Raw genomic sequence first — 15,612 nt, 5'->3', positions numbered from 1 at the left:
CATCAAAGTGACCTTTTTGGGGACTTTTGCTGCAAATTTCCCAAATTAAAATGGAAAACTAAAACCCTAAATAACACTCAAATAAACTCTCTATTTTTTTCTTTTTCTTTTTCTTCATTTTTTTGGTCTTTGGCGTTAGGAGTAGTAGTCCAGCCGCCTCCAATATTGTTTCATGCTTCCTCCCTTATATATATGCATCTTAAACTTTTCTTTCATTTTGTTTTCTTGCCTTATAAAATCCTTAGACCAATTTTATTTTGGGGTAAGTTAAAAAATACCATTTTTATTAATCAATTAATCAAATTTACCTCTAATTTTATATTTATTTGAAACATACCTCTTTTTATATGTATTGTACCCAAAATACCCTGACATAAGAGAGTCACATGGAGAGTATCTTGAAGTGACAGGGACAAAATTGGTACAATGTTTAAAAAAAACGATAAAAATGATAGACTTTAAAAAAGAGAGTAAAAATAAAAGAGGACAATATAAAAAGGGTATAGAGTGTAATTTCCTCTTTTATTTTCTTGTTCAACCAAGCCCACACATGGCCCATTAGTTAATGTGTTTGTAGCTTTCTTTTCATAATATAGGGCCCATTACTAAGTCCATAATTGTCATTCAAATTCCTACAAAAATAGATGAGACAAAATAATTAATTAATGGAAAACTAAATAAAATGATTAAAATTCACAATAGATAATTAAAAATAATTTGAAAAATATTAATTCTACAATCTATGTAATACTAAGGAAAACTAATAAAAAGTCACTAAAATAATCTAAAGCTGTTTGAGAACAAAACTAATTTAATGCACAAAAAGAGTTAAATAACTCTATTTTCATAGAGTTATCAATTGAAAATGACCAAAGCATTGACCTTGTGCATGATTACTAGATCCTAAATGTTAGACACATGACCACCATTCATAGTCCACTTAGGCAGGTTGCTTATTTCATCAATGATAATTTGTCCTTAAACTCTTCTCACCTATCTTATTATTTCCTGACGGATATTGTTAATGATATCCTCACTATTCTCCTCCCTTTGCACCCTACTAATGATTCTCTTATTTGGCAACATACCAATTCAGGAGTTTACACTGTCAAATCAAGATGTCACCTTAGTTTCACCAAAGATTTAACCCGACACGAACCAATAAATTCCCAACCGTCTGCTTGGTGAAAAACTCTTTGGACCTTAACATCCTTTAAAAAATAAAGCATTTTGCTTACCGAGCTACAAAGGACACGCTTCCTACCCTTTCCAACCTCCATCAAAGACAAACTAATTCTTATCCCATTTTTTTCCAGATGTAAGAACGAGTTGAAAAACATTTGTCATGCCTTATTTTTTTGCAATAGTGTCAGGAAGCTCTGGAAAAGTACACTTTTTTTACTCTTATCATACAAGCTCTTATCACATTATATCTTATGATTTAATTATTTAGTATATTTCTGATTATTAAACAAATGCCAATTTGGAATTGTTCGTTTGTATGTCTTGGTTAATTTGTCATGATAGGAATAAATTTACGCACACAGGAGTTGCATCTCAGCACCAAAACCTTATGGAGACCGCAAAGAATTTGATTTGTGATTACAAGCAAGCTAAGGAGGAAGATCCCACGACCAATCAAAAGCCTCAGATCACTGGTCTCGCTAAGCTGACTACGGATGTAGCCTAGAGGTTGAATCAAATAAGTCGGGTTTTACTTGTGTTATTCGCAACAGTAATGGATAAATTATCGCTGGCATTGCAATTCCTTACTTTGGTATTAGTGAAGCTCACATTTAAGAACTCAAAGCTCTTATAACAACTCTTCAATGGTTTTGCAACGAAAGTTCCTAATCTATTTCGTTCGCTTTTGGCGTTCCTTCGTAGATCTCCGGATTTCACCCCCACACACGAAATTCCACTCTCCTCTATCTAACTCAAGTGAATTGGTTTCGAGAGCATTCCACCAGTTTTTGGCGACTTTTACTTTCAACCCAATTCACCGCCTACGTGCGCTTTACGCCCAGTCATTTCGAAGAACACTTGCCCCCGTCTTACCGCGGTTGCTGGCACAGAGTTAAGGGGTAAAAATCGGTCGGTTATGGTCGTTTTTTACAATTTTATAATCGAACGGTCGGTTACGGTTTTTTATTTTAAGAATACCGTAACCGACCGTTTAGAAATTACAACCATATAAAATCGACCGTACGGTTTTTGGCAATTTGGCGGTTTGTCAGTTTTAGACGGTTTTTGGCGGTTTTAGGCAGTTTTTTGGTTTAACCATTTTTTTATTTGAAAAACTGAAACCGACCGCCATGTTAAAAAAACTGAAACCGAAATCGACCGCCAAATTTGGTGATGACGTGGAACCGAAAATTCGGTTACAGTCTGGTCGGTATTGGTTTATCGGTTTTTATGAACACCCCTAGAAACAGATTGCAAAGCAATTACTGATGCATTAAGTAACTCAAATGAAATTTTCAGTGTGACCAGAGACCTTTTTTCCCAGTTGAGGACACTTCTTTTTCTCCTCCCAAATGTCAAGTTTTGTCACATTCGTCGAACAGCGAATACGACTCCCACGACTTGGCTAAGATGGCGCTTCAGCTAGAAGAAGATATCTGCTAGATTGGTGGTAATGGGACCTACTCCATCCCTTTGGACTTCTCATCCCTATAAAGCTACCTCCTAACCCTAAAATATATATATGGGTGCACCTTTAATGATATTACCCATGAATGGGTAAAATTAAAAAAATTTGAGTTTTTATGTTTAATTTTTCTATCTAATAAAAAAAGATCTCATTTTTATACATAGGGGCTGAGATTGTTCCATCGGTATTTTTTTAAAAAAAGTTTTTTAGCAAAAAAAAAAAAAATTGAGTTTGACTTAAATATTTTTATATGAACATATTTTTGATATAGTATAAAAAGAGATCTTTTTTGATATATTTTTTTAATTAAGTAGTTAAATTAAGCATAGAAATTCAAATTTGTGATTTCATTATTCGTTATTAAATCAAAATTCCATGGTTTGATATTTTTAAAATTAATATTTATAGTTAAATTTGTTTAATAACTATTCATGGGTAATACCCATTAAGAAGTGTTCCATATATATATATATATATATTGTAATAACAAATATATCGAGAGACAAATATTTATGGTTGCAGTTGCATCCGAGTTGAGGATGTCTTTCTTTATGCATCAATTATTGTTGACACCATCTTGAGAACGCGCAACGAATTGGTACACAATAATACTCCTTCTGATGTATTAAAATGTATTGACCATATTTGTACTTCTTTTGCAGAGTTACATGCTTCTCTCTCGCCTAGTCCTGCGCCGACCTTGAAGGAGAACTGGACTCCACCTCCTCAGGATTGGATAAAAATGAATTGTGATGTTAGAGTGAGCTTAGAGAGTATGTGCACAGCTGTTGTAGCAAGGAATCATCTAGGTAGGGTGATTCGGGTTCACACGTCCCAGTTGGATTTCACGGAGGTGCTATGTGGAGAAGCTGCGGCCTGCTGTTTGGTTATTTTTGTGGCGCTGGAGTTAGAGTCTAAGTATGTTATTGTGGAGAGTGACTCGAGGCTAGCTATCAATGCTCTCAATAGGAAGGAGTCCCATTGGGCTCTTGAGAACTATGTCTCCTTTTGTGCTAAGTCATCTCCCTCTTTTATCAATTGTAATTTTTCGAATATTAGTAGGAATTGTAACTATGTTGCCCATAATGTGGCAAAGTAGGCCTTCACCCACCAGTTATACGGATCTATTCCGATCTACTCCTTATTGGAGAACCTTTTTTGTAATGAGCGCAAGATTAATCGCTTTATTTAAGGGAAATTATAGTAAATGGCCACAAATCATAAGACTATGTTAGTTTATGTCCTCATTTTAAAAAATTATAGTAAATGATCCTAAATCATAGCATTATGTTAGTAAATGTCCTTATTTCAAAATCATTAATTTTTTTTTTTTAGAATTAGAAGCATATTATTTAAAGATTATGGTATATCTATATTAATTTTGTTAAAATCTTTTTTATTTAAAAGTTATGTCGATTTTTTTTTAATTTTTTATGAGTTGTTGTGATTGTTGGTATATTTCTATTTTGTTGTACGGTATATTTCTATTTTGTTGTATGGTAGTGGTATATTATTATTCTTATATGATATTTATTTTTATTATGATATGTATAATAATGGTATATAATTTTATTAGCATAATAAAAATATTTTAATGTATGTATATAATTTTATTGACATGCTACATATATTTAATTATTATTTTTATATATTTTGATTGTATGATTATTTATGTTAAATAATATTTAATTAGTTTTTATTTTATTATACAATATATAATTTTGTTATCATGGTATATATATTTTAATTGTAGTATATAATTTAGTTACATAAATATTAGTAATATATATTTTTTTTATTATTATTTTTTGTGTATATGTTTTCGTGAATAATATATGTATTTTTTGTTATACAGTATATAATTTTTTTAAATAATATTTAAGTTTTACTTTCTGTTGTACTTTTGTTGAAATTATATATAATTTTATTAGCATCCTATATATTATTTTTATTTATTGTTATTATTATATATATTTCTATTGTAAGGTATATTTTTTCTGTTATATGATATAAATTTTATTGTATAGTATATCATTTTATTTTAGATAATGCATGTTTAGTTTTTATTTTATTATACATAAAGGTGATATATAATTTTGTTAATATGTTATATATATAATTTTTTAAATAATATTATATTATATTATTTTATTTTTTATTGTAGGTATATACATTTTCTTGTATGGTATATGGTTTTTTTTATCTATAATATATCATTTATTTAAGATGATATTTAATTTCTATTTTATTATATATAATTTTTTTTTGTATGTATTCATATTTTAATGGTGGTATATATAATTTTGTTAGCATAATATATATATTTTGAGTATTAATGTAGTATTGTTATAATTTCTTTGTGGTATATAATTTTATTATTACGGTATATTAATTTTCAGTATTACGATATATCAAATACTGTTGTATATATTTAATGATCTAATATATTTATTCATTTTTGTTACAATATAATAATATGCAATACTAAAAATAATTATATAACTTAATTTTATTATTATATTATTTTTTTTTTCAAAAAATATGTGATAAATGTATTTTTATAATTCTTATTAGTTAATTTATTATATTTGGCTATTTTCTTAATTTTTTAGAAATGGAACATTTACTAACATAGTTTTCTTTTTTTTGAGTGTAGCGTAATGGTATTTTACAATCTGTTAACAGCTTAATAATTTCAAGGTCCTAGGTTCGAACCCATGACCTCTCCCTTTTTCCCATCCCTCCCTCACCACTAAGCTAGCCTTAGTGGCTTTACTAACATAGTTTTCTTTTTTTTTTTTGAAGAAAAGCGTACATGTATTAGATTAAAAAACGGTCAGACCTCGTGGTCATTACAAAATATAGTTTCGGGCATAGAGGATAAAGGCACAGAGCCGAACCTCTGATGGAAAAAAGCCCACTTGGCCACATTATGGGCCATAAAATTACATCGTCTACTAACAAATGCAAACATACATCCAATAAAGAAAGGGGAGGTGATTTTACAAAAAGAGACGTAGTTATTAAGCTCCCATCGGGACTCCTTCCTATTAAGAGCATTGATCACTACCCTCGAATCACTCTCCAAAATAAGAAACTTGACACCACGAACTTTAGCTTCCTGAAGGGCCAGACAGCACGCCATTGCTTCCTCACAGAGAGCGTTAGAAAATTCCAGCTTAGAAGTAACCACCCAGATCACCTTGCCAACGTGATCCCTTGCAACCAGAGCCGCACACATGCTGTCCAACCCCTCTGATGTCGCGATTCAGCTTCAACCAATCCTGCGGGGGGGGGGGGGGGGGGGCGCCAAACTTCCGTCAGACACGGTATGGGGCAAGGGAGCAAGTGAGCATGATGATCTGCAAAAGAAAATTGAATAGTGTCAATACATTTAACAATATCTGCTGAACAATTATTATGTACCTTGTCCGCCATATTGTGTCAATGATCAGCGATGCATAGAGAAAAGCTTCCTGTTCATTTATGCCTTTTTTGCTTAGGTCCCATAAGAATTTTACCCAGTCCCACATTCGTATACCAGTGTCAAGTTTAGGGTTTTACATCTCAGCCCTATTTAATATATGACTATGTTTATTTAAAAATAAAAAAAAATTGCATCAACTATTTATGAGAGCATTCTCGCTTCCAGATACCAATGAAACGACTTTCGCTCATATCATAACTAAACAACTTGTTGTCACTTGTCACTCACATCGTAACGAAACGACATGTCGTTTGGTTAGAGTTTTGCTGTAGAAGAAAATGTTTTTTTTTTTTTTTTTGATAGGATGTTACATGTTAGAAGAAAATGTTTGGTGAAGCAAAGTTAGCATCGGAAGGAAGACAAAATGTCGAAGCTGTTTTCGAGGGTTGCTGGGTTCTTCAGCAACAGGACTAAGATGGGTGTCGACAAAGCTGGGAACCGTTACTTTGCCAGAAAAGAGGAGATTGATGGTGTATGTAAGTGGGTCTTACGTATTGGTTGTTCTTTATTTACTTGCAAATTTGCTTCTTGGATTTTCTTCAGATTTCCCTCTGTTCTTGTTTGAAGTTTATTATGAGCAATATTTCCATTTGTAAACTGGGTTTCTTGGCCTACATGCTCTAACATTTTGGTTCCAATCAAAAGTTGGTTTGGCTACAGGATTTGAATTAGATTTTTCTTTTTTGATTGAATTTAATTGTTTTCTTACTTGGGTTTTATAAAACAGTCATATATTGCACTCTTGTGTTGGCTGAAAAACAAGAAAAAAAGAAAAAAAATGTCAAATTGATTGTTTCTTTCTCTGGTAGTAATATTGAACTTTATAAATGGGCCATAATTTCTAATTCTACTAACTATGGAGAATTGACTTGAAAATTTGTAGTTGAACAACCTCTAATGTTTTTGTTTCTCTCTGTCAAATTTCATCATGTTGTAGTGAAAGAAAAAAGATGGGTGATATTTAAGGGTGAAGATGATCCAACTTCTATTCCAGGTAGGCAGATTTTAATATCCTTCAATCTTTCTCTTCAAGCTTTCTGCTTTGGTTAGTTTGGTTCTTTGTCTTTTCTGAGTAGCAATATGTGTGGAGGATGACTCGACCAAGAACACAATGGCAATCACAAAAACAGAGTAGAACAACGAGTACAAAATAGAACACAACACACAACAAACAATAAGAACCAAAACAATCAAGCATAAAACAGTAAATGAAGAGAGAAATTACGTGGTTCGAACAAGAATAACAATATATTATCCTACCTACTCCACGGCCAAAAACAGCCCTTTGGGCTTTGATCTTTATTTCATGAAAATGTTCACAAGAGATTACAGTAAAGAACTGTCAAGAACAGTTCATACATACTCGAATGAAGCTTTGCTTCAATTACAAAGAGATACTCATCTCTCTCTCTCTCTCTCTCTCTCTCTCTCTCTCTCTCTCTCTCTCTCTCTCTCTCTCTCAACTCTAGTTTTTCTCGCATTCTCTCTCAATTCTCTCTCTGTAGCTTGGTCTCAGTCAATGAAGCTCGATAGGTGAGGGTCCCTTTTTTAGGTCTTGGACTGTGTTGGTGACATAATTGTCATAACAAAATGTTAGTTAATTCTGTTATGACATGTTCGAGCTAGTAAGTTGATTTGATCCAAGAGTGAGGGTAATTCAAATGTGTAGCCAAACATAACAAATCATCCATCTTTGGCTCTACATTTTGAGTTGCAAACACCCTCTTGAGAAAGAGCTGTTCTGGTCTTGGAAAAACTTAGCAGTCAAGTATGTTTAGTCTGAACTTTGCTAAGGGAACATACTTGGTTAGCATGCCTTTTGGGTTTTCTTTGGTTCTAATCTTCATCACTTGGACTTCACCTTTTGCAGTCACATCTCTGATGAAGTGTAGCTTAATGTCTATGTACTTAGATCTTTCATGAAACATAGGATTCTTCATTAAATGTAGTGCACTTTGGTTGTCACAGTGTACTACAATGTCTTTTGCATTTAAGCCTAATTTTGATGCGAAACCCCTTAACCAAATTGCCTCTTTGATTGCTTCTGTGGCAGAAATGTACTCAACTTCTGTTGAGGATAGTGCTACCACCTTTTGAAGATTGGATTTCCAACCCACGCATCCACCTAAGACTGTGAATGCATACCCTGTTATAGACCTTCTAGTATCAATGCTTCCAGCATAATCAGAGTCTACAAATCCTTCAACTTCAATAGTTCGGTTGTTACTGTTGTAAACAAGTCCCAAATGCATTGTGCATTTTAGATACCTTAGAATCCATTTGACAGCAGACCAATATTCATTTTTAGGATCTGAAATGAACCTACTCAACATGCTTAGACTGTAGGCAAGATCTAGTTTTGTACACACCATACAATACATCAAACTTCCCACACAAGAGGCATATGGAACTGTGTCCATTTGAGCCTTATCTTCTTCTGTCTTTGGGGCCTGGGATTGAGAAAGTTTGAAATGAGGTACTAAAGGTGTGGTGACTGGTTTTGATTCACTCATGCAGAACTTGTCTAATACCTCTTGAATATAATCTTTTTGAGATAGGGTATTTTGGTAGGTCTTTCTCTTTTGATATCAATCTCTCGGATTCTTTTAGCCTCCCCCATGTCTTTCATTTCGAATTTTGCACTTAGTTGCTGTTTTAGCTTGTTGATCTCGTCTTTCCTTACCAATGGTGAGAATGTCATCAACATATAGTAATAACCAGATTGGTGTGCTGTTATAGTATACACAAGGATCATAGTTTCTCCTTGAGTAACCAGTTTCTGTCATGAATTCATGGAATCTTAAATTCCATTGTCTAGGTGCTTGCTTAAGCCCATATAGAGACTTCTTCAAAAGGCAAGCTTGGTTTGGCTTGTTACCCTTGTAGCCATCTGGTTAAGCCATGTAGATTTCTTCTTAAAGCTTTCCATGCAAGAAAGCTGTTTTTACATCCATTTGATCCATTTATTAAATTTTGCTACTTTTGCCATCATGATTCTAATGGAGGTCTGTTTTACTACTGGAGAGAATATGTTATTGAAATCTATGCCTTCTCTTTGGCTGTAACCTTTTGCTACTAACCTTGCTTTGTACCTGATCTCTTCACCCAACAGTTCTTTTTCCTTAAAAATCCATTTGTAGCCAATTAGTTTTTGTCCTGTTGGCCTTGTAACAGTCTTCCAGGTTTTATTTTTCTTGAGTGATGTCATTTCTTCATCAATAACAGCAAGCCATTGGTCCTTATTCTTGCAGTTGATAGCTTCATAGTAGGTGCTTGGAACTGAGGATTCTACTTCCTTTGCAGAAGCAAGAGCAAATGCAGTACAGTCTACAAAACCAAATTTTTCTAGAGGTTTGATCACCCTCCTTTCTTTGTTTCTAACAAGTTGATACCCCTGAGATCCACCTTGATCTTTTTCATCATGCCTGTCATCATCTTGAGTCTTTTCAAGTTGAACCTGCACACTTTCTGTGATTTTTGTCTAAGTGTTCTTTTTGTGTATGATTCTTTCATAGGCATTTCATTCTCATTGAAAATCACATCCCTACTTATGATGCACTTTTTGAAACCATCTTCCAAACACCATAGCTTGTACCCTTTTACCCCATCTGGATATCCAATGAAACATCATTTCAGAGCCCTTGGCTCTAGTTTATCCTATCTAATGTGTGCATATGCAGTGCACCCAAAAACTCATAAGTGGTCAACTCCTGGTGCATGGCCTGTCCACTGTTCTTGAGGTGTTTTGAAATTCAGTGTTGCAGGGACACCTGTTGATGAGATAGCAAGCAGTTTTCAAGGCTTCTACCCAAAACTGTTTTCCCAAACCAGCAGTTGTCAACATACATCTCACTCTTTCAATTAAGGTTCTATTCATTCTCTCAGCTATTCCATTCTGCTGAGGTGTCTTGATAACAGTTTTGTGCCTTCTTATTCCAGTTTCTTGACAGCTGTTAAACACATCAAAACAAAACTCCAAGCCATTGTTAATTCTCAACATTTTAATTTTATTGTTTGTCTGGTTTTCTATCAAAGTTTTCCAATTGACAAAGGTGTTAAATGAGTCATTTTTGTTACAGAGTAAGAAAACCCAAGCCTTTCTTGTATAGTCATTAACTATACTTAGAATATAGCTTGCTCCACCAATTGTTTTTGTTCTGGATGCACCCCTGATATCAGAATGTAGGTAGTCCAATTTTTCTTTTGTTGTGTGCCTGGCTTTTGTGAATTTCAACATGCAGCTTTTACCATAAACACAGTTTTCACAAAAATCTAGTTTCTTACCAAGTTTACCTTTCAGTATGCCTTGTTTCTCAAGCTCATGTAGACCTCTCTCACTGACATGTCCAAACCTCATATGCTACAATTTTGTCTGATCCATTCTTTCATTTTTAACTGCTGTTGCAACCCTACCAATTACTGTTCTACCAGCTAGGTAGTAAATCCCAATTCGGAGATTCCCTTTCATCACTTTTGTAGAGTCTTTTAGGACTCTAAGTGAACTGTCAATCTTGATGCTGCAGCCTTTAAGAGTTAGTGCACCAATAGATAACAAATTTCTTTTGAGGTCAGGGACATACTTCACATCTCTAATGGTTCTTTCTAAACCATTGTGCATTTTGATTAGTACTAAACCAATATCTGCAATCTTGCAGGCTTTGTTATCACCTAACAAGACTGAGCCATTGTCTTGTTCTTGAAAGCTGCAAAAGAAGTGTTTGTTAGGAGTCATATGAAAAGAACAACCTGAATCCAAAATCCACTCATCACCAGTGGCTTGACTTGATGCAACCAGGGCATCAGCAGACTCATATCCATCAAGAACACAACTTGCATCTCCAGAATCCTTCTTCTTTTCTTTGCTAAGCTTTGCTTTGAGAGCTCTGTACTCATCTCTGAAATGACCCTCCTTACAATAGTAGCATTGTTTTCCTGCCTTTGAATTTGTGCTGGAACTCGATCTTGGTCTTTGACCATTGCTACTACCCTTGGAATAGTTACCTTTGTTATTTGACTTGTGATTTCCATTCTTGGTATCTCTTGATTTTGATTTGCTTCTTGCAAATATTCCCACACCGCTGTCCAATCTTTCCTCTAATTTTTTTTTTGAATTTCTTTTGAATTCAGAGCAACTTCAACCTCTGACATTATCAAGATTTCTTTCCCATATAGTATGGTATCCACCAAATGTTCATAACATTTTGGCAAATAGCTCAACAACAGAATCCCTTGATCCTCATCCTCAATCTTAACACCTATGTTGTCGAGATCAAGGATGATTCTCTTGAATTCATCAAGATGGTTTATGAGATTCTTTGTATCATCCATCTTCAAGGTATACAACTTCTTCTTCAAATAGAGTTTGTTGGCCAAGGACTTCTTTAGATTGAAGCAAGTTTCTCCCATAACCCTATTGTTGTCCCTTCATCTGAAACTTCTCTAAGAACATCATCTCCCAAGCTTAGAAGTATGGCACTATGTGCTTTAATCTCAATCTTCTTTTTATCTTCATCCAATTCTTTTAATTCTTCTTTGTCTATAGCTTGATGTATGCCTTGATAAACCAGTAGAGCTTTCATTTTAATTTTCCATAGTCCAAAGTCATTTGTGCCTCTACCTCAAAACGTGCTGAAGTCATTGTTGTCCAGAAATCTTGATCTTGTTAAGAATCTTGAGTTGTTCTTGGTGAACTCGTACCTGGAGCTCTGATACCAATTATTGAGGATGACTCGACAAAGAACACAATTACAATCACAAAAACAAAGTAGAACAATGAGCACAAAATAGAACACAACACACAACAATCAATAAGAACCAAAACAATCAAGCACAAAATAGTAAATGAAGAGAGAGATTACATGCTTCGAACAAGAATAACAATATGTTATCCTGCCTACTCCACGACCAGAAACAGCCCTTTGGGCTTTGATCTTTATTTCATGAGAATATTCACCAGAGATTACAGCAAAGAACTGTGAAGAACAGTTCATACATACTCGAATGAAGCTTTGCTTCAATTACAAAGAGATTCTCATCTCTCTCTCTCTCTCTCTCTCTCTCTCTCTCTCTCTCTCTCTCCCTCTGTCTCTCTCTCTTTCAACTCTGGTTTTTCTCTCAATCTCTCTCAATTCTCTCTCTGTAGCTTGGTCTAAATCTCCGTCAATGAAGCTCGATAGGTGAGGGTTCCTTTTATAGGTCTTGGACTGTGTTGGTGACATAACTGTCATAACAGAATGTTAATTAGTTCTGTTATGACATGTCCGAGCTAGTAAGTTGATTTGATCCAAGAGTGAGGGTAATTCAAATGTGTAGCCAAACATAACAATATGAATTCTAATTTAAGCTCAAAGTAAAATATACTATTATGAACAAAACTAAATCTCCTTAACTTGGAAGGTGATATGTTTCAAAATGATAAAGAACAAGATGTGGATCATAACTATTGTGCTTACATTTTCTTTTTCCTGTACTCAGTACATGCTTGCCTATTGATTATTGTAGTTGAATGGATATGTTGGCTGAACGGCCAGCGGAAGAAAGCTCCAACGTCAGAGGTAAACTGGAAAGTCTGTCGGTATTCATTTATGTACAGGCACAAAGAAATTTCATTGACCAAACTTTGGATATTGAGTTCTAGGACTCGAGGAATTTCATCAACTGAATTATTTTTCAGCAACCCTTATCTATAAAATTCCATTCTTCTGAAATGTTTTCTCTGGAGGTCACAAAAAAACAAGTTTTTCTGCTACTGTACACATTTGTCTTCCTTTAATATGTCCAAAATTTTCATTCAAACAATCACGGTAAATTAATAAAATCTTATAGGTCTTGAAGTACCTTCATTTTTCCTTGTTGTATATTAGTAATTAATGTACAGAAAGATAGAAAATCCTTCTGCAAGTTTCAACTATCAAACTGGATTAAAGTTATGGTGTGATCAAGTTGGGAGTAAATAATAAACTTGGCTTTATGATTTCATCTACTGGCAATATTGTTCACCTTCTTCCCTGTTCAGGAAAGGGAAGAAATGGAAGCAAGGCGTGAGCGCGTGCGTCTGAATGTTGCTCGTACGTGTTCCTTTTTATTTACTTGTTAATATTAGTTCTTTCCTAATGAGACTTCTGATCTAATGACCATACTTCTATTTATTTCTTAATTCGTTGTCTCTTTTATTAAGCTTATCTTTAACTGTCTGTTCTCTTTTGGAGTTGTATTTTCAACATCAGACGTGTTTCTACCTTCTCTTCAGCTATGTTGTGGCTTAACATTATTCTTTTTATTTCATGAAGTTATGAAGAAAGAAGAAGAGGAAAGGAAACTAAAAGAAGGCAGTACACAGAAAGGTGCCAGCATTGGTCAACTACTAAGTAGAATATCTTACTACTGTTATCTCTGCTATTCTGGTTATGCAATTACTGAACTTTATGTTCTGCTTTTATAGGTAAAGCAGCGGGTCCAGACCTGAGTAGTTTCATTCGGCAGTTTCCAGGTTTTTCAGAAGGTATCTTTTTCTCTTTGTTTCTTCTTCCCACTCATTCCACCAAGTTTCTGGTTATAGCCATGAACATAATTTATTATTTTAAATATACCCATATCTCCACAAGTCTAGTTACATATAATATGTAGTTCATCAATCCTAATAGTTTTTAACAAGTTTTAATCAAATTATTATTTAAGTATTTTGACTAGTAAAGATTTGATTCTGCATTTTTTTCCTTGTTCGCTCAAAAAGGTGTCAAAGTTGAGGAACAAACTGATGGGGAAGGAGTAAGGTGGGCCTTGTATATTCCAATTGTACTTTGCTTAGTTGCTGAGCTTTATCTATGTGTACTTTTACCAGTGTTTAAACTTAAAATTCCACACATGTATGTAAGTCCTCTCATGCCAACCTTAATTCATATTTTTGTTCACTTTTTTTAATAGGAATGGCAACAAGAGTGAGAAAAATACTTCAAGACCAATCCCAGAGTAGGTTCACTCATAAAGTTTTCTAATTTGCAAGCACGCAATAATCAATCCAAAATATGAGAAAAAATTCTTTTTGATGCTCTATTATTTCGTCCATTCTTTTGTTTTTGTTTCATTCTTCAGGTCTTCGGAGCCAACAGGATCGGGGCAAACATACAAGCCAGGGACATGGCAGCCACCAACATGAACTTTGGAGTAGCTGCCTGCTGTTTTGGCACAAATACAAACCCAATTTTCTGCTTTTATTTGACATCCGAAAGAAAGTCAAGAGGTGAATCCATTTAAAACACATTATTAGAGTTTAAAATTAAAGAGTTTATTAATAAAACAATATTAGAGTATTGTTTGCGAAACGACAAATAAATATTTATATTAATTAAGTAATTTTAAATAATAGAATAACTTGAAATTGATGTGGATTAGAATCACTGATTTTAACATCTGACATGATTAAAAGAAAGTGATATCCCAGTTATGGAAGTTAAACATCTCGGCAAATTTATTGATTTCATAATATATCCAAATTTGCATTGAAGAGGACTTGAGTTGTTAGGTGCACTTTTTCATTCCAAAGATTGTAGGGTTCATCACATACAAATAAAAAAATTAAAAATTGAAAAAAAAAGAACATATACATGTATGTCTGTTATTTTTCGGTTATTAGTAGTTATACTCTTATTTTATACAATTTGAACAACTAATTCCAATCTAAAATTTTAAAGTAGAGTCGACAAGAACGGTCTATGTGTACACAAATATACATGTGATACATTACCATCTCCATGACCAAAATAGCAGTCCATTCTTGTTGGAAGATACCATCTCCAGAGTACGCCACTTCCTCACACCATAGATAAGTTCTTTAAAGAAAACAACGCACTCATCCATTTCGGTAAAATGAGGAATACATATTAAGAGTTAGTCCCACATTGTTAATGTGTAGAAATAAATTGTGATATATATGATGAATGAGCTACTCCTCCCATTGCCAATTGGTTTTGAGATGGAACTTCATTCATCTTATCCCCAAATTCTAACATGGTATCAGAGCTACTTGTGAGCCCAAATTGCCACCAGTCAAAAAAGTTGTACCCACAAATTTCCCGATATTTGGCCTTATGGAATTCTTTCAAATGTCACGTTCGACCCTGTGATTTCTTAAAGGTCGTTCGTTATACCCACACTTTCCAAGCCCAAACGTGAGGAGAGTCCCATATTGCTAATGTGTGGAAATAAATTGTGATATATAAGATGAATGAGCTACTCCTCCCATTGCCAATTGGTTTTGAGATGAAACCTCATTCATCTTATCCCCAAATTCTAATATGGTATCAGAGTCACTTGTGATCTGTTGTGAGCCAAAGTGTCGCCGGTCCAAACAGATACTTCTGCTGTTTCCCCTTTAACCTCCATTTGGGACTTTTCGGCCAATGTGTGCAAGTTTTCAGTGTTGGGTCTTTGACCTATTCCAAAATCCACAAATTTCCCGACGTGTACACCCACA

At 34.1% G+C, this 15,612-nt stretch overlaps 1 protein-coding gene across 6 annotated transcripts; it reads left to right on the top strand.

The window, feature by feature from the left end:
* The first annotated feature begins 6,413 nt into the window (after positions 1-6,413).
* LOC115694778 (uncharacterized) lies at positions 6,414-14,530 on the top strand. Of its 6 annotated transcripts, none has more exons than XM_030621870.2 (9): positions 6,414-6,616; positions 7,078-7,134; positions 12,642-12,694; positions 13,156-13,207; positions 13,430-13,483; positions 13,582-13,641; positions 13,873-13,912; positions 14,064-14,108; positions 14,232-14,530. In XM_030621870.2, exons 1-9 carry the CDS (start codon positions 6,505-6,507, stop codon positions 14,293-14,295), a joined length of 537 nt encoding a protein of 178 aa, XP_030477730.1. In that variant the 5' UTR covers positions 6,414-6,504; the 3' UTR covers positions 14,296-14,530. The 6 variants fall into 6 exon arrangements, with proteins under 6 accessions (XP_030477730.1, XP_030477728.1, XP_060973229.1 ...); XM_030621868.2 differs by having other exon boundaries at positions 12,615-12,694; XM_061117246.1 differs by lacking the exon at positions 13,873-13,912.
* The last annotated feature ends 1,082 nt before the right edge of the window (positions 14,531-15,612 follow it).

Source organism: Cannabis sativa, chromosome 6 (assembly GCF_029168945.1).
Source record: "Cannabis sativa cultivar Pink pepper isolate KNU-18-1 chromosome 6, ASM2916894v1, whole genome shotgun sequence".
NCBI classification, from domain to species: Eukaryota; Viridiplantae; Streptophyta; class Magnoliopsida; order Rosales; family Cannabaceae; genus Cannabis; species Cannabis sativa.
Note: the sequence above shows the minus strand (reverse complement) of the source record. Positions and strands in the feature narration are given on the sequence as shown.